At 40.4% G+C, this 18,140-nt stretch overlaps 2 protein-coding genes across 2 annotated transcripts in view; both read left to right on the plus strand.

Annotated features, from left to right (window-relative positions):
* The window catches only part of SNX3 (sorting nexin 3), a 42,658-nt gene extending 32,800 nt beyond the window's left edge, over nt 1-9,858 (plus strand). Inside the window, exons 2-4 of the mRNA XM_089664838.1 lie at nt 2,055-2,150; nt 7,900-8,024; nt 8,622-9,858. Coding sequence (XP_089520964.1) covers nt 2,055-2,150; nt 7,900-8,024; nt 8,622-8,727 — 327 coding nt within the window. The 3' untranslated portion in view covers nt 8,728-9,858. The remainder of the gene's footprint in view (nt 1-2,054; nt 2,151-7,899; nt 8,025-8,621) is intronic.
* LOC149470318 (uncharacterized) lies at nt 3,293-6,926 on the plus strand. The gene is made up of 3 exons (XM_089665395.1): nt 3,293-3,302; nt 5,572-6,430; nt 6,905-6,926. The coding sequence occupies exons 1-3, from the start codon at nt 3,293-3,295 to the stop codon at nt 6,924-6,926; spliced, it is 891 nt and encodes a 296-aa protein (XP_089521521.1).
* Nucleotides 9,859-18,140: the final 8,282 nt, after the last annotated feature.

Raw genomic sequence — 18,140 nt, forward strand, 5'->3', positions numbered from 1 at the left:
TAATTACAGATTTTTTTTCACTGATGGAAGCTATAGTACAGGTTCTCTGAATTGAGAGGGGGGGGGGCAAAAAGGGCAGGAACAGTCAGCATTCTGTAGCCTCCCTAGCGGTCTGATGTCAATATTTCTGTGCTCAGAAGTAAATTTTTTTCCATGGAAATATGTATTTTCTTTATTGTAGGCCTGTAATTTTTAGTAATAACTCACTGAAATCTGTCCGAGCAAGAGTGTAGTAAATATCCCGGGTATGTTAAAATTTGAAACACGAAATCATTAATTATAATTTAAGAAATAACCCCAAAAAAAAATTTAATACATTTAATTCAATAATATAATCAAACCAAAAACACTGAAATTTGAAATATAGCGCCAAGTTCGCACATCACTGAGCAAAGTCGCAAAATAGTTTTCAGTGTCTGATGAGGAATTTCCCCACGAATCATTATCACTCAATTCTGCAAGTGGTTCAGATTTACTATCGCTGTTCTCTAGCTGGTCTAAAACCGCTTTTGACCTAAAGGGACGCCATGGGCGTTTCTCAGTTTCCAGGCAGAAAGAACAGTAAAAATGCAGGCAGGGCACAGGACAAAGCACTAAGGACAAAATGTATGTGAAATGCTTTGATACAGTAATGTTTTACTATGTGATTTTAGTGAATTCAGTGAATGTCACTTTTGCAACATTCAAATTTCCTGCCAGTTCCGTCCCTGTACGTCTTGGCATCGGAGGGAACGGAACCCGGAAGACAGATGCTGGCATCGGCCGGAGGACATTGCCGGGGACACTGCAGGAGGAACATTGCGGGAGCGAAGGACAAGGTAAGTGAAGAAGAGATCCCGGAGCAACGCTGCAAGGTATTCCCGAGTGTAGCTCGGGGTTACCGCTTGTGGTGCTGAAACTTTACCCCGAGCTACACTCGGGAATACCGCCAGGGAGGTTAATGAGAGCCTATGATTTGTCCCTTGGCTCCATTAACCCCTGCAGCATCAAAAGATCACAGTTAAATTCATAAGTTTTGGGTGTGAGTTCACGCACCGATTTATTCAGTGACTTTGATGAATATAGTGTAAAACCCTAGAGTGGTTCTCCTTAATGAGCCTTTAGTGATGCTCAGACCCTCATCTACTTTGTTTCTTGCGGCAACAATCGCTATAGCGGCCGCCTTGAAGAAACCGGTAGTAGACCTAGCTGTTATGAAACACAAGCTGACGTGGATCATGATCAATAAAGGCTGGTCAGCATATTGAAAGTAGATCTTCTAGGTTTGGCTGTTTTGCTATATTCCACCTGCATTGTGGGACTTTGCTTACGATTCGAATACTCTTTTAATTAAGTATTAAACGGCAAAATCAAAAAGTAAGTAATAAACACATGGAAACAGATCACAGCTATGGAGGGAGGGATCAGAAAGAGGAATTTCGACTAAAACAGCAATCAGTAGCACAAGCAACATGTTCCTTGTGCTGATTTTGTTTTGTTTTTTTAACTTGGGCTTCAATCCCCTTAACAAATGTTTTGGTTCTGAGCATTCTGCAAATGTTTGTACTTTCCGTAAGAAAATGGCAAAATTGGTCCATCCACCATGCAATATGAAGGCAGTGCTCAACATTAAAATAGTGCCATTATGTATACCTTATTTTTATTGTATTTTTTAAAATCTTTTCCATCATTCCCTGTACCAAGGCATGTGAAGAACAGCATTGGGAGCCGGTCAGACGCCAAAATATTGCGGTCTGGTAATGGTGGGAGATACTGAAAGAAGGAGAAAGCAGATTGTTGACTCAGCAGTCTGCTGCTACTTCATTTGCCCATTTAACTAGTTGAGTTCTGTATGAACTGAGCTGTACTGGAAGTTCAAGAGTTGTTAATGCCTGCCTGGATTACTGAACTACTTACAGAATTATACATTCCTTAGCAGGCAAATGGTTCCCAAAATGTTTTTCAACTGTATATTTTAAGCTTTAAATGCTGCTTATAGATTGTAATTGAATTAATGTTTACAATTTATTGGTTAAATAAATGTACCTCAACATCTCACACTCTTGTTTTTGCAGACAAACCTTCCAATTTTTAAGCTGAAAGAGTCTAGTGTCCGCAGAAGATACAGTGACTTTGAATGGCTAAGGAGTGAGCTTGAAAGAGAAAGCAAGGTAAATAATTTGGATAAATAATTTATTTAAAGAAACAACCCTGCTAATGCTGATCAGGTGGTTATGAAGCTCCTATTAATCTGAGCACACTTTTATCTCAAATCAGTGCCATTATTTAAAACCTAATGCTAAGCAATGAATTTTAATGACATCGTCACATCTTAATATAACACCATAGCAAGATCTTTGTATTAATCATCAGCTTAATTTTTTTAATTATTTAATTTAAAACAATAAATATTCTTAACTATATATATTTTTTGTATCTTCTCTTGGCAGCAGTCTCATTTCTTGAGACCTACAACAACATAACAATATAATTTATTCATAAATTAAGCTATAATATCCAGTTCCTCCATAAAAGCATTTTTACATTCTTAAGTAAATACAGTCTTAAACTAGCCATAGATAGCTTGAATTTGTTCGAATCCCTGATAATTTTGGTGAAATTCGAGCTGTAGGTGAACCTGTTGGCACTACACAACTCAAAAAAAGTTGAAAGATTCAAAGAGCCCAGTGGTAAAGACTGTGTATGGAGGAATATATATATTTTTTCTCATTGGGCTGTGTATGATCTAGCTTTAGTTCTTACATGGTGTTTTATCCTTTACCGGTTTAAACATGTTTATCTTCAGTGCCTTTCATACAATGCATTGTTCTTACAATCCCATCTGAGACACCTATTATGTGAATCACAAGCATCAATATCTTATTATCCAGCTGGTGGAATATAAGCTGGATGTAACAGGTGTACAGGACCTAGGGTTTTACAAGCAATGGAATCGTTTTAAACAAACAAAAAAAACTTCTACAAAACATACAAAATACAGTACTAGTAATACCCTTTACTCAGTACTTTGTTGAAGCACCTTTGGCAGCAATTACAGCCTTGAGTCCTTTGGATACGACCCGACAAGCCTTGCACACCTGGATTGGGGGATTTTCTGCCATTCTTCTTTGCAAATCTTCTCAAGCTCAGTCAGGTTGGATGGTGACTGTTGGTGGACAGCCATTTTCAGGTCTCTCCAGAGATGTTTTAATAGGGTTCAAGTCAGGCCTCTGGCTGGGCCACTCTAGGACATTCACAGGTTGTCTCTAAGCCACTCCTGTTTTTTCTTGGCTGTGTGCTTAGGATCGTTGTCATGTTGGAAGGTGAACCTTCAGCCCACTCTGAGGGTCTTAGTGCTGTAAAACAGGTTTTCATTGAAGATATCTCTGTACTTTGCTCAATTCAGCTTTCCCTCAAACTTGACCAGTTTCCCAGTCCCTGCTGCTGAAAAACTCCCCCACAGCATGATGCTGCCACCACCATGCTTTGCTTTTGGAATGGTATTGGGCAGGTGATAACCTGGTTTCCTCCAGACATAACATTTAGAATTGAGTCCAAACAGTTCACACTTGGTTTCATCAGACAAGATAATCTACTCACAGCCTGAAAGTCCCTCAGGTGCTTTTTTGCAAACTTCAAGCAGGCTTTCATGTGTTTTGTAATGAGGAGAGTCTTCCATCCAGCCACTCTGCCATAAAGCCCAGGTGTCTGTAGGGCTGCAGTTATGGTTTTCCTTCCGGAACTTTGTCCCATCTCCACATAGGATCTTTGGAGCTCAGTCAGCGTGACCACCAAGTTCTTGGTCACCTGTCTTACTAAGGCCCTTCTCCATCGGTTGCTCAGTTTGGCTGGGCGACCAACTCTTGGAAGAGTCCTGGTTGTGACTTCTTCTGCAGTTTGAGAATTATGGAGGCCACTGTGCTTTTAGAACCTTCAGTGCAGCAGAATTTTTTTTTTCTTAGTAGCTTTCCTCAGATCTGTGCCTTTCTTTAATCCTGTCTCTGAGCTCGGCAGGCAGTTCCTTTTTGACCTCATGGCTTTTGCTCTGATACAGTATGCATTGTCAGCTGTGATGCCTTTTTTAGAGAGGTGTGTGCCTTTCCAGATCATATCCAATCAAGCTGAAGAAACGTCTCCACAACAATCAAGAGAAATAGGAGGCACCTGAGCTAAATTTCAAGTGTTGTTGCAAAGGGTCTGAATAGTTATGCCAATGTGATATTTCAGGTTTTTTTCCTTTTTTTATACATTTGCAAACATTTCAAAAACTCACTTTGTCATTATGGGGTACTGAGTGTAGATTAATGAGAAAACAAATTAATTTAAACAACTGTAGTATCAGACTGCAACATGACAAAATTGGCAAAAATTAAGGGGGTCTGAATACTTTAGGAATGCACTGTATATAAATTGTAACAGGGTGGGGGAGATTTACTAAAACTGGTGAACACAGAATGTGGAGCAGCTGTGCATAGTAACCAATCACCTTCCAAGTTTTATTGTCAAAGCTTAATTGAACAAGCTGAAGTAAAATGCTGATTGGTTACTATGCACAACTGCACCAGATTCTGTGTTCACCAGTTTTAGTAAATTTTCCTGGCTGATGGAGCATCATTCACTAGAGTGAAATTTGTGACCAGATTACTCGCTTGTCTAAAAATGTTAATTTCAGTCGTTAAGGATTACTGCCTGGTGTGTGAAGGGAAGGAGTTTGTGTGCACTTTGGAAGTTGCTCTTCATGGAATATCTTGATTACTATAGTGTGATAATGTTGAAAAAAGGAGTTTTGAATTTCTTCTAGAAGTGAGAGTAGAGTAGACTGACTGCTGGTCAGTCCAGCAGCTGGGCTCCACATTGCTTGGACTCATGCCAGTCTGTATAGAGGTTGATTATTAGGGGTTTTTGTTTTGTTTTTTGTTTGTTTGTTTTTTAAACTGGAGTGTGCAAAATCTGGTGTAACTCTGGCAATAAAACCTGAACGTTGACTGGTTTCTATGCAAAGCTGAAGTTAGAAGGTAATTGGCTATCATGCACAGCTGTACCAAATTCTGCACCAGTTTTAGTAAATCCATCCCTTATGCAGGCCATAGATGGGTCGAAAATCGGCCGATTTTTCGGTCGAAAATAAAATCGGCCGATTTTCGGATCGTTAGTGGGCGATTTGGTCGGCCGTTTTTCGGTATTTTGGCCGGTTTTTTTTTTTCGGTAAAGTTGGAAAAAATCGGCCGATTTTGCCGATCAGCCGATTTTCGCGGCAATTAGTGGGCAAATCGGCCGATTTTTTACCGATAAAAAATCTGCGCATGAGCAGTGACCTGTAAGAGGAAGAAAAAGAAGAAGAGGAAGACGATGAAGAAGAGGATGAGGATGAAGAAGAAGAGGATGAGGATGATGATGAAGAGGAGGATGATGATGAAGAGGAGGATGATGATGAAGAGGAGGATGATGATGAAGAGGAGGATGATGATGAAGAAGAGGATGAGGATGAGGAAGAAGAGGGTGAGGATGAAGAAGAAGAAGAGGATGAGGATGAAGAGGATGAGGATGAGGATGCAGAAGAGGATGAGGATGCAGAAGAGGATGCGGATGCAGAAGAGGATGCGGATGCAGAAGAGGATGCGGATGCAGAAGAGGATGCGGATGCAGAAGAGGATGCGGATGCAGAAGAGGATGCGGATGCAGAAGAGGATGCGGATGCAGAAGAGGATGCGGAAGAGGATGCGGATGCGGAAGAGGATGCGGATGCGGAAGAGGATGCGGATGCGGAAGAGGATGCGGATGCGGAAGAGGATGCGGATGCAGAAGAGGATGCGGATGCAGAAGAGGATGCGGATGCAGAAGAGGATGCGGATGCAGAAGAGGAAGAGGATGCGGATGCAGAAGAGGAAGAGGATGCGGAAGAGGATGCAGAAGAGGATGCGGATGCAGAAGAGGAAGAGGATGCGGATGATGCAGAAGAGGATGCGGATGATGCAGAAGAGGATGCGGATGATGCAGAAGAGGATGCGGATGATGCAGAGGAGGATGCGGATGATGCAGAGGAGGATGCGGATGATGCAGAGGAGGATGCGGATGATGCAGAGGAGGATGCGGATGATGCAGAGGAGGATGCGGATGATGCAGAGGAGGATGCGGATGATGCAGAGGAGGATGCGGATGATGCAGAGGAGGATGCGGATGATGCAGAGGAGGATGCGGATGATGCAGAGGAGGATGCGGATGATGCAGAGGAGGATGCGGATGATGAAGAGGAGGATGCGGATGATGAAGAGGAGGATGCGGATGATGAAGAGGAAGAAGAAGAGGATGCGGATGAAGAAGAGGAAGAAGAAGAGGATGCGGATGAAGAAGAGGAAGAAGAAGAGGATGCGGATGAAGAAGAGGAAGAAGAAGAGGATGCGGATGAGGATGAAGAAGAAGAAGAAGAGGATGAGGATGAAGAAGAATTCCAGTCCAGCAAAAAGTGTCCCTGCAGAGAGCTCCGCTATTTCTGACAGTTCTCTGACAGTTCCTTGACATTTACAGCGGTTGAAACATTGTATCTATTTGTTTCCGAATAAAAACATCTGTATCCTAAATGGAAACAAATAGATACATTGTTGCAACTTCTATAAATGTCAAGGAACTGTCAGAGAACTGTCAAAGAAATAGCAGAGCTCTCTGCAGGGACACTTTTTGCCGGCTCTAGACGGGTAGAAAATCGGCCGATTTTTTTTTTTTTTACCATTGATGGTAACGTCGGCCACTTGAACAACCGATTTTTTGTTTTTTAAAAGAAAAATCTGCAGTTTTTCTCCCCATCTATGGCCTGCATTAGCCCTGGTTCACACCTATGCAGATTTGAAGTCACTCTACTTCAGTGCAACTTCAAAGCCACGTAATTTCATGTGCATCTTGCTCACATCTGTGCGACCTCATTTAACAGATGTCAACGCAACTTGCAATGAAGTCACGCAGAACCCATTTTCAAAGTCGCTGCAAATTGAGTCACAGCTATTTGAATGGTTCCATTGCCACAAACCATTGCATGACAAGATGCACTGGTGTGTACCAGTGCTTAGAGTTTTATTGCAGTTTCATATTTACTTCCATATGGTGTGCTATTGATACCCAAATGGATTTGATACCTTGATTGTTTCAATTGTTTAAATTAGTGGACTCAAAAAAACACTCAGGCTTCTGATCCACAGGTTACACATCTTGGCATTACAGTATTGTAACCTGCATGGCTTTCTTCCTATTATTATTATAATACAGTATTTATATTGTGCCAACAGTTCGCTCAGCGCTGTACATTACAATGGGAGACAATACATGAGACAGTACAATAACAATATAAAGCAATACACGAGGGATTTGAGGGCCCTGCTCCTTGGAGCTTACAATCTATTACTAAATTCCTCTTGAAATAATCTATTTTGTGTGTTCATTTACTGAACAGGTTTAATAGTTATTTCATCGTTAATATGTTGCGGTTATAAATTTCAACAAAACACGACTTTTGGAATATAATAGCATGTGTTACACAAGACCATGTCCCTGTGGCATGTTACTATAAGAGCTCATTCACACGGGCACCAAGGACTGACAGGTTTTTGCCTACAGCCACCTGTACAAATAGGTGACAGGTTGCAGCTGTACACTGGTACCCTGACATCCAAGCATTTTTGCTTTCGTCCGGGGATAGATAAGGGGCCCTGGACCCAAAAATGTCTGTGTCCAGAGTTGAGCGTCCATCCCTTTGCTCTGAAATCTAACACTGTAAACAGTGATTCAGAAGGTACACCATTGCCTTTACTTTAACATCAGTGTTACCTTTTGCATAAAATTAGTTTGGCTTTAAATATGATCATTCTAAGATGATGCCTGGTAACCTCCTTCTTCTTTTTTTTTTTTTTTCCTTCTCTGTGCATCATTCAGGTCGTTGTGCCCCCCTTACCTGGAAAAGCTCTTTTTAGACAGCTTCCTTTCAGAGGAGATGAAGGCATCTTTGATGACTCTTTCATAGAGGAAAGAAAGCAAGGGCTTGAACAATTTATAAACAAGTGAGTATGATCCTTTTCAATAGCCAGGAAATTATCCTGTAACATATAAACAGATTGCATTGTGAAACACTTTGTATTGAATGAGTTAAAACAAGTCCTTCTTATTGTTGACCTTCTATTTGTTGTGTAAAGTTAATTTATGCAGATTGCCTTTGAAATTGATGGTGCTGAAACAAACAGTTACATGGTATGCCGTAGCTAATACCTGGTTCGACGTATGCCCTGCTGCTGAAACAATGCAGTTCACAATTCTGAGATAATCATTTGCTTTGATTGCAGATTGTAGTCTTGTACTACAAGGTTTGATGTATTAAAATGTATTTAATATTATACTTGCTAGTTGGTTTCGTGTGCTATGGCTTCATGTTTGGCATGTTTACTCATTTTTTTTCTGATTGGCTTTGTATAAAGGTGCAGCATCAGGGAAATTTCACATTTAAAACAAAAAGTGCATAGAGGTCTGGTTTTGAATCACCCCTTATTTCAATCTGAAAAGAAAAATACTGTTAATGATTATTTTAATATATAAAGTATTGATGCTAGGTCTTCCACTGTCATCTTCTTAAATATTCTTTTTACTTCCTTTTTAACTTCCAGAGTTGCTGGACACCCTTTGGCACAGAATGAACGATGCCTTCACATGTTTCTTCAAGATGAACATATAGATAAGAACTACACACCATCTAAAATAAGACATGCTTAGCAAAAGGATCAAAATTAAATTTCTTGCGACTTTCCAACATGGTTTTATTCATTATATCCTCTGCATGTTACAATCTTATAATACATGTAACAAACTAACCTTTCTTACTTTTTTTTTTTTTTTTTTAATTTGTTTCTTATTTCAGAGTCCAATTTTTAGTTTTTAGTTTTTTTTTTTTTAAAGCACATGCATTAGTTCTTTCAAACTCAAATGCTTTATGACAACGGGGCAGACTGGACTCTGCTTTATTCTGCCCTCAGTTTGTGTTTTCTGTGCTGTGAACCAAATCCAGATAGGTCCATGTTGCACACAATATGTCTTTGACACTACTTTATGTTCTATTTAAGATACTGAATTTGAACTGTGATCAGAGCCCTGTGTTCACAATTGCTTACTTATTTTGACATGCATATAGGAGAGCAGCTCATGGTCCAAGAAATTACACAAATGTTAGCTGAGTTGTATTCAGTTGCTTACAGGTCTTCCAAGAAAAGCACATTTTTGTGGGCATTGAAGCTTCCATAGCTTCTTGACAGTATGAAGTGTCAGCCTTATTGTAACCAGCCTTGTATTGGAGATCCTACAAAATGCTTGGTAGTCATTTTTGCCCTTTCTGTTTTAATTGGAGTCATATTTAAATAACTGCTAAAATAGCTTTTGCATTTTATTGCCGAGGACCTGGAGGAAGTACTGTTTCTACAGAGGATGAAGATTTTGTTTCACGAATTACTCATTTGATTGTAACAGAATCACACTTTAGTTGCCTTTTTTTCTGTAAAGGCTCCTTTAACCTTGACAGTGATGCCACTCGTGAAATTTTTTTTTAACTAAGAAACACTTGTCACGGGTCATTGAAATTGTCTTACTCATATCTATGTAGAATCAATTTTGGCAGCTAACTAGCACTAACCTAGAGTCTTTTTTCCCCTGCATATCTTCATTTGTGTTCCATTACTGTGCTAACCTCTGCCACTGTGTTTTCAGCTTTTCTTAACGTGTAATCTCTACACATTTCTGTCAATGCTTGCAAAAGACTTTATATTAAATATGGGGAAATTACTTTATACAAGTATAAAACACATTTATATGACTTGTTGAAATTTTTGAAATAAAAGTATGAGACTAAAATAATTCTGTTGCCGTATATATGCATTATTTTTTCTAAAGCTGGGAGATGCAAGAAATAAAACTTGTCTTAATTGTACAGTACACTGTATGATAGTACAAATTGATTCTTAGACCATGGGTTTTCTGCTGCTGCCTTCAGGTAATTGGAATATGGCAAAAGATTTGGTGGAAACTGCACCCCCTCCAACACCCTATATCAAGGTGTGCATAATTATTAGGAAGCTTCTTTTCCTCAGGCAAAATGGTCCAAAAAAGAGCTTTAACAGACTCTGAAAAGTCAAAAATTGTAAAAATTCTTTCAGGGGGATGCAGCGCTCTTGAAATTGCTAAGATATTGGGGCATGATCACAGAACCATCAAATGTTTTGTTGCAAATAGTCAACAGGGTTGCAAGAAACATGTTGAGAAAAAGAAACAGAAACCCATTATCCTCCAGTGCTGTTATATTCCAGAACTGCAACTTACTTGAAGTGCCCAGAAGTACAAGGTGTTCAGTCCTCAGAGACATGGCCAAGGTAAGGTAGGCTGAAACCCGATCACCACTGAACAAGACACATAAGTTGAAACATCAAGACTGGGTCAAGAAATATCTGAAGACAAATTTTTCAAAGGTTTTATGGACTGAATAGATGAGTGACTCTTGACGGACCAGATGGATGGGCCTGTGGCTGTATCAGTAATGGGCACAGAGCTCCACTTTGACTCAGATTCCAGCAAGGTGGAGGTGGGGTACTGGTATGGGCTGGTATTATTAAAGATGAGCTAGTTTTGAGTTAAAGATGGACTCAAAATCCACTCCCAAACCTACTGCCAGTTTTTAGAAGACACTTTCTTCAAGCAGCGGTACAGGAAAAAGTCAAGACCATGATATTTATGCAGTAGAATTCTCCATCGCATGCATCAAAGTACTCAACTGTGTGGCTAGGCAGTAAAGGCCTTAAATATGAAAGAATAATGACATGGCCCCCTTCTTCCCCTGACCTAAACCCTATTGAGAACTTGTGGGCCCTTCTTAATTGGGAGATTGACTCCATTAACACTTGGTGACTTCAAAATCATGCGATTTTCAGTGCGACTTTGACACAAATTTCAGGCAGCTTTGGTTTTGACCAAGGATGATTGTTTGTACTGTACAAAGTCTCACGTATAACAGGTGTGACTGTCATGTGACTGGGTTTACTGGGAAGTCTATGGCCCTCAAGTCACATGAAAGTTGGACCAAAGTAGTGCAGGAACTACTTTCAAGTCGCTATTTGAAATCGCACAGATATGAATGGTACTCATTGGGAAACATGGGGCTCGACTTGTCATGTGGCTTGGAACCTCAAAGTCGCATGAGAAATTGCACAAGTGTAAATGAGCTCTTACGGTGAAAGAAAACAGTACACCTTTCTGAACAGTGTCTGGGAGGCTGTGGTTGCTGCTGCACAAAAAGTTAATTGTCAACAGATCAAGACACAGACTTCATGATTGGAAGGCTTATGACTGTTATTGAAAAGGAGGGTGGCTATGTTGGTCACTGATTTCTGACAAAAAAATGTGTATTTGTAATTTTTTAGTTTATTATTCTCACTTTAACAGATGAAAATCAACAAGTGAGATGGGAAAATGTTCAGTTTTCATTTAGTTGCATAATAATCCTGCACACTAATAGTTGCCCAATAATTGTGCACACATAGATATTCTCCTAAGAAAGCCAAGCCCTCACTTTTACTTTCTTAAATATTCAGGTTTATTAACATTTTGGATTGACTGAGAACACTGTAGTTGGTTAAATTAAATTCCTCCAAAATACAATTTGCCTAAAAATTGTGCACACTATTTTATTTCTGTTTTTCATAGTTTTCTTTTCCTTCAACTGACGGGTCTATCAAGATCTGACTGTTTATTGCACTATGGCTCACTAGCAGTTTCCAGATCCGTTATCCTTGATGATCATCTTCGGAAACCATATCTGGACCCTACAGTAGTGGAGCTGGCCTGTTAGGTTTCATTTAATGGATCCTGTGTTTGGCACTCACCTTGGTACATAGTGCAATGAGTTAGCAGCAGGGTGCTATCCATATCCATTCCTGTTGCACCCAGAGCCTGAAGGCCCCTTTGGGGTATGCCTGTGATGGGCAAACCAGGGACAAAAAAAACAGTTGCTCTCTATCTTTTCTTGGCTATACATGTCTTGTTGGCTGATTACTTGGATCTGTAGTACACAGTACATTGTATCTCTTCATTCTACAAGACACGCCGCTGTGCTAGGCATGCAAGAGGTTAACACAGGTGATAGGATAATCTGCACGTTGAGTGTTTGTTTTTGCCCTGATGACTATTGTCTGTCTTATACAGGTATACAGTAGTGATTATAAAGTTACCATAAAAAGAAAACTTCTAACCGTGCATATCACAAATATAATTAAAAGTAGTCCCAAAAAATATATAAATATTTATAAAATATAATGTCCCAATTGGTGCAGAAGTACCGGTGCTCAAATATAGATATGGTGCTCTACTTGACGGTGCCTTTTGTGTCCTACATGGACTTGCATTCACCTTCTGTTGGTGACCAACTGTCACTAGTATGGTCAGCTACACTTGTGGGGCAAATCCCTATATGATCCACTCCTGTCAGTTTTCAAAAACCGTGCAGCATAAGAAGAATTTCTCAGAAGAAGGTGGAAGAGAGGATCCCAGAGTGTAAAACCGTATGGTGTCTTTATTAAATATATTTCACAAATAATTCACTCACATGACAAGGTGCCCTATGGACTAGAACCCAGTATATTCAGCTTGTGTACAAACACTAAGATGGCCACTATCCACTTCTGACACTGGAAACTCAGATGCGTTTCACCGCCCTGAAACCATGTGACCGGAAGTATGTCACTAAGCCTCAATGCGTTTCAACCTGATTGGTCATCTTTAGGAAGGACAAACATTATTCTTTATTATAAAGTTAACCTATTTAAATTTGGCGGTCTTTTCTTGCACCTCACTACTGGAAGCTTTTCTTTGGCTAGTGACCCAGTGCTCATAAGACCACAGAATACGCAGTGGCTGACATTTTACACTGATGGAGCAAGGTAAAGGTACTGTACCTTTTGCACAGGCCCTTTTCCAAGACAAGCTTCTCTTTAAGAGATCCCTTGAGGAGTACATTGAGGCAACTACTTAGGGAAAGGGATTACTGCCCCACTATCAACAATTACACTTTGCTACCTTAAATTACACCCTTTAGGTGTCATCTACGGCATAGAACTGCCATTATATCTCTCATATGAGAGATTTCCAAATTTTACCTGCAAACCCAACTTGATGGATTATACACTTATCTACTCGCACTTCAATATAGCACTTACATTGCTAAAACAAACCAACACACTCCATGGTGCTATATCATTAGACCTTAATCAAACCCTGAACATTCATTTTAGTGACATTGGAAATATATATATATATATATATATATATATATATATATGGCTTCTGTGATTCAATTCGGAATCTCTTATTTTGACTTTATTTTGCCCCTCTGGGGCCTTCCTTGGGTGCTCCTGGCCACACATGGCCCCCTTTTGTGCTCAAAGGGTATTACTTCTTTAATGGGCCTTTGAAAGGATGAGACTCTTCTTTCTGTTTCCTCTGGTAGCTGTAGTTCTGCCTTGGCTCTCCCAGGTTTCTTACGTTTCTTTTTGTTACTTGTAGACAAAGTATTCTGGAAGCCAGTGATCTTTCCTGGGGCTTGTCTTATTTTCTGTGGGTTTCTTCCTCACCATGTCCTTTCTTGAAGATACAGTCAGCTCCATAAATATTGGAACCATTCTAACATTTTTGTCTCTATACACCACCACAATGGATTTGAAATGAAACGAACAAGATGTGCTTTAACTGCAGACTGTCAGCTTTAATTTGAGGGTATTTACATCCAAATCAGGTGAACGGTGTAGGAATTACAACAGTTTGCACCTTCCCTACCTGAACCCATTCTCCTAAGGATGTCGGGGTTGTTGGACTTTTTACAGTATCTAGCATCTGTCATCGTCACAGGACCACCACCTGTGTTTTTGTTCATGTTTCATAAGATGTTTTTTTGACAGGTGGCTATTTGAGCCGCCATGCTTTTGACTACAAAGTGCTTCTGCTGTCAACTTTCCTTCTGGGTCCATTGACCCTTCTTCCCAATGTGCTGTTGTATTCTGACAGCAGGACTCATCCACTGTCAGAATGCACTGATCAGGGCTGCAGCCTGCTTAATCAGCTTAATTTCAATCCATCTATGGTCCCCTTTACTGTTTGCTAGAAAAAAAAATTGGAGCCTCACAGGGTGGGTGGGGTTATATGGGTACACTGGGGGACAATTCCAAACAAAGCTTTTGCCAGTGTCAACTACCTGAAGGTGGTGGCATGTAACCCATGGAATTAAATCCTGTGTCCCATATCTTGGAGTACAGTACAAGATAGAAGTTACACATATGTCAAAATTCCCATTTTTGTGCGTCAATCAGTTAACAGGTTTGTTTTCCTTTTGTAAAATGTGACATTTTATTAAATGTGTAAACCTAAAGAGACCATGTCAGAGTCACTTTACTCTGTAGCAGAGCTTCCATTGCCAATCCAATTTGACTCTCAGGCTAATAAATGGATGGATATATTCATACATAAATGGGCTGATAAGTATGTATCTGGCTGTTTTCATCACAGGTTAGTGCTTTTGTAAATGTACTAGGGCCTTCATGTGGGCGGTATTAAACACAAAAACAGAAATGTATTGTAGCTGGTCAATCACTAGATGTGATGGCTGTATCAGTTTTCTTTTCTTTGACTTTCTTCCCTCTGTTTTCACCTGGTGGTCTGGCCAGTAACACACCATCAGCATTAGTGAGACACAACTCTTGATAAATGAACGGAGAAGGCACAGCAGAAAGCAGCATTGTCAGTGTGGGGGCAGGGTAGTGTTAAATGTATTAGCAGATTTAAAAACACTAAACAAATTGAAGCCAAACACTATCACACCCTTTATAATCTGTTACAGCAGGGTTGCTCAACCCTTTAAAGAGCAAGGGCGACTTAAGTGATTTGGTAACCGGTCCCGGGCCACAATAAAATGAAATGGTTCAGAATTTTTATTTTGACTAGTATAATGAAGATTTTCCACCTGCAGCTTCTGAATGCCAGTGGGAGGGGGAGGAGGAGAAGCCAGCTTTCAGTGGTTGAAGGAGGAAAATGGAGAGGATTGGTTCCTGTATGTGCCACCCCTGCTGCCCCTCCTGTCCATGTGTAAAACAGAATGTGACAGGGAGGCTGCATTCGCCATTGTGACTTCTGATGCTACACCGATGGGGTTGGGATGGTAAAAACAAGTCTTAACTATGGGGTTTTACACCCCCCCCCCAAAACCGCAAAAGTAAATAAGCCCTTATCCTGAGCCCCCTCTAAGGCTGCTTTCACACTGATGTGCTGTGGTTTACCTGCACTATTGTTGCACTACAGTGCACCTGTGACTTTCCTGTAGGTTAGTTGTGGTTTGCCATAGACTTCTATCGTGTGGGTGTGGTGCACTTTCTAAAAGCGCACCAAAACTCCTGCGTTCAGGAGTTTTGGTGCACTTTCAGACAGTATTCCAAACCCGAAGCATATAATAGAAGTATAGTACTGCGCTGCATCCGTGGATCAGTGTGAAAGCATCCTAATAGTTGTTAACCTGAGAAGCAGCTTGAAGGAGAGAAGATTTCAGGTCTCTTACAGCTATACTGGTCCTGCTACTTTGCCTTTCCAGGAAGTCTGTTTTATTCTTAGCCTAGGTTCACAACACTGTGGACTGTGTTCTATGTGCAGGGCAACCTATTAATTTCAGACGGCTGACCTGCCCTCAGAAGTGTAGAAAAAGTCCCTGACCCATTTTGAATGTCGTGCCCACATGGAAAAATGTGGGCACCTTAATAAATGAATGGCATTCCCATGCATCTGCTAAATCAGCGCGATTTTGTCTGTGCATCAGGAACGTGTGTGATTTTGTGAGCATTCTTACCCTGTGCGAGTGTGAACTCCTGGTCAATTAACTGGATATATTTCTATTTAGCGACCTCTGTTTTACAAAAACAGTATACATATTTGTAAACAATATTTACTGTCCCTTTTAATATATATATAAAAAATTAAAAATAATGGGGACCCTTTAAAAGTAGATGAGACCCTAATCCAGGCATGCAAATACCACCACCTTCCCCTCCTTAACAATACCAGACCACATCCCTTCAACATCTGGAGGGTACTTTTTGAAGAGAGGGTAAGGAAGAAAAGCCCTCCTCTGTTGCAAATGTACCAAATCCAATGTTGATGGGAACCAGAGCCTGAACTCCCAGGTTTGATGACCAAGAGGATGCGGGGGTGTTGGGGGGTTGAACTTATGACTTATTGTCATCTGGAAGCCTCCGTTAGAATAAAGGGGTCTCCAGATTTCCGCTGTGCCGCCCCCACTGGTGAATGAGCGTAGGGCATATACAGTGCCTTGAAAAAGTATTCATACCCTTTGAAATTTTCCACATTTTGTCATGTTACAACCAAAACTGTAAATGTATTTTGTTGGGATTTTAGGTGATAGACCAACACAAAGTGGCACATAACTGTGAAGTGGAAGGAAAATGATAAATGGTTTTCAAAATTTTTTACAAATATATATCTGAAAAGTGTAATGTATTTGTATTCAGCCCTCATTACTCTGATACTTCTAACTAAAATCTAGTGTAACCAATTGCCTTTAGAAGTCACCTAATTAGTAAATAGAGTCCACCTGTGTGTAATTTAATCTCAGTAAAAATACAGCTGTTCTGTGAAGCCCTCAGAGGTTTGTTAGAGAACATTAGTGAACAAACAGCATCATGAAGGCCAAGGAACACAACAGACAGGTAAGGGATAAAGTTGTGTAGAAGTTTAAGGCAGGGTTAGGGTCTAAAAAAAAAATATCCCAAGCTTTGAACATCTCACGGAGTACTGTTCAATCCATCATCTGAAAATGGAAAGAGTATGACACAACAGCAAACCTACCAAGACATGGCCGTCCACTTAAACTGACAGGCCAGGCAAGGAGAACATTAAACAGAGAAGCAACCAAGAAACCCATGGTAACTCTGGAGGAGCGGCAGAGATCCACAGCTCAGGTGGGAGAATCTGTCCACAGGGCAACTGTTAGTCGTGCACTCCACAAATCTGACACAGCAAACATGGAAGAAGGTGCTCTGGTCAGATGAGACCAAAATTGCACTTTTTGGTCTAAAAGCAAAATGCTATGTGTAGTGGAAAATAGCACTGCACATCACCCTGAACACACCCACCGTCCCAACCTTGAATTGTGGCAGCATCATGTGGGGATGCTTTTCTTCAGCAGGGACAGGGAAGCTGGTCAGAGTTGATGGGAAGATGAATGGAGCCAAATACAGGGCAATCTTAGAAGAAAACCTGTTTGAGTCTGCAAAAGACTGGAGAGTGGGGCAGAGGTTCACCTTCCAGCTGGACAACGACCCTAAACATACAGCCAGAGCTACAATGGAATGGCACAAAGATCAAAGCATATTCATGTGTTAGAATGGCCTGGTCAAAATCAAGACCTAAATCCATTTGCGAATCTGTGGTAAGACTTGAAAATTGCTGTTCACAGACGCTCTCCATCCAATCTGACAGAGCTTGAGCTATTTTGCAAAGAAGAATGAGCAAAAATTTCACTCTCTAGATGTTCAAAGCTGGTAGAAAAATCCCCAAAATGACAGCTGTAATTGTAGCGAAAGGTGGTTCTACTAAGTATTGACTCAGAGGGGCTGAATACAAATGAACGCCACAATTTTCAAATGTTTATTTGTAAAAAATTTTGAAAATGATTTTTCATTTTCCTTCCACTTCCCCGTTATGTGTTGGTCTATCACATACAATCCCAATAAAATACATTTACATTTTATTGCTTTTTTGGTTGTGACATGACAAAATGTGGAAAATTTGAAGGGGTATAAATACTTTTTCAAGGCGCTGTAGTTCCTCTGTTTCTTTTTCACGAAAAATGTTAATAAAAAAACATACACCCTGACAAATGTCCGAATTAGGAAAAAAGTTCCCCATGTGATGTGGATCATCATCAATAATGATGATTCTCCAACCTATGATGCTGACCCACTGCACCTGTCGCAAATGACAGATCCCCAGCTGGCTGCTATAGTTGACAAACCAACTGGGAAGCCTGGGTAACCTTGACCAAATATGGTCATGACTTGACACACTGCCTCGCGATGTTCAACTGCAGCTTCTCC

The sequence above is a fragment of the Staurois parvus genome, unplaced genomic scaffold (assembly GCF_062004578.1).
Source record: "Staurois parvus isolate SC_StPar_1 unplaced genomic scaffold, SC_StPar_1.0 ptg000048l, whole genome shotgun sequence".
Classification (NCBI taxonomy): Eukaryota; Metazoa; Chordata; class Amphibia; order Anura; family Ranidae; genus Staurois; species Staurois parvus.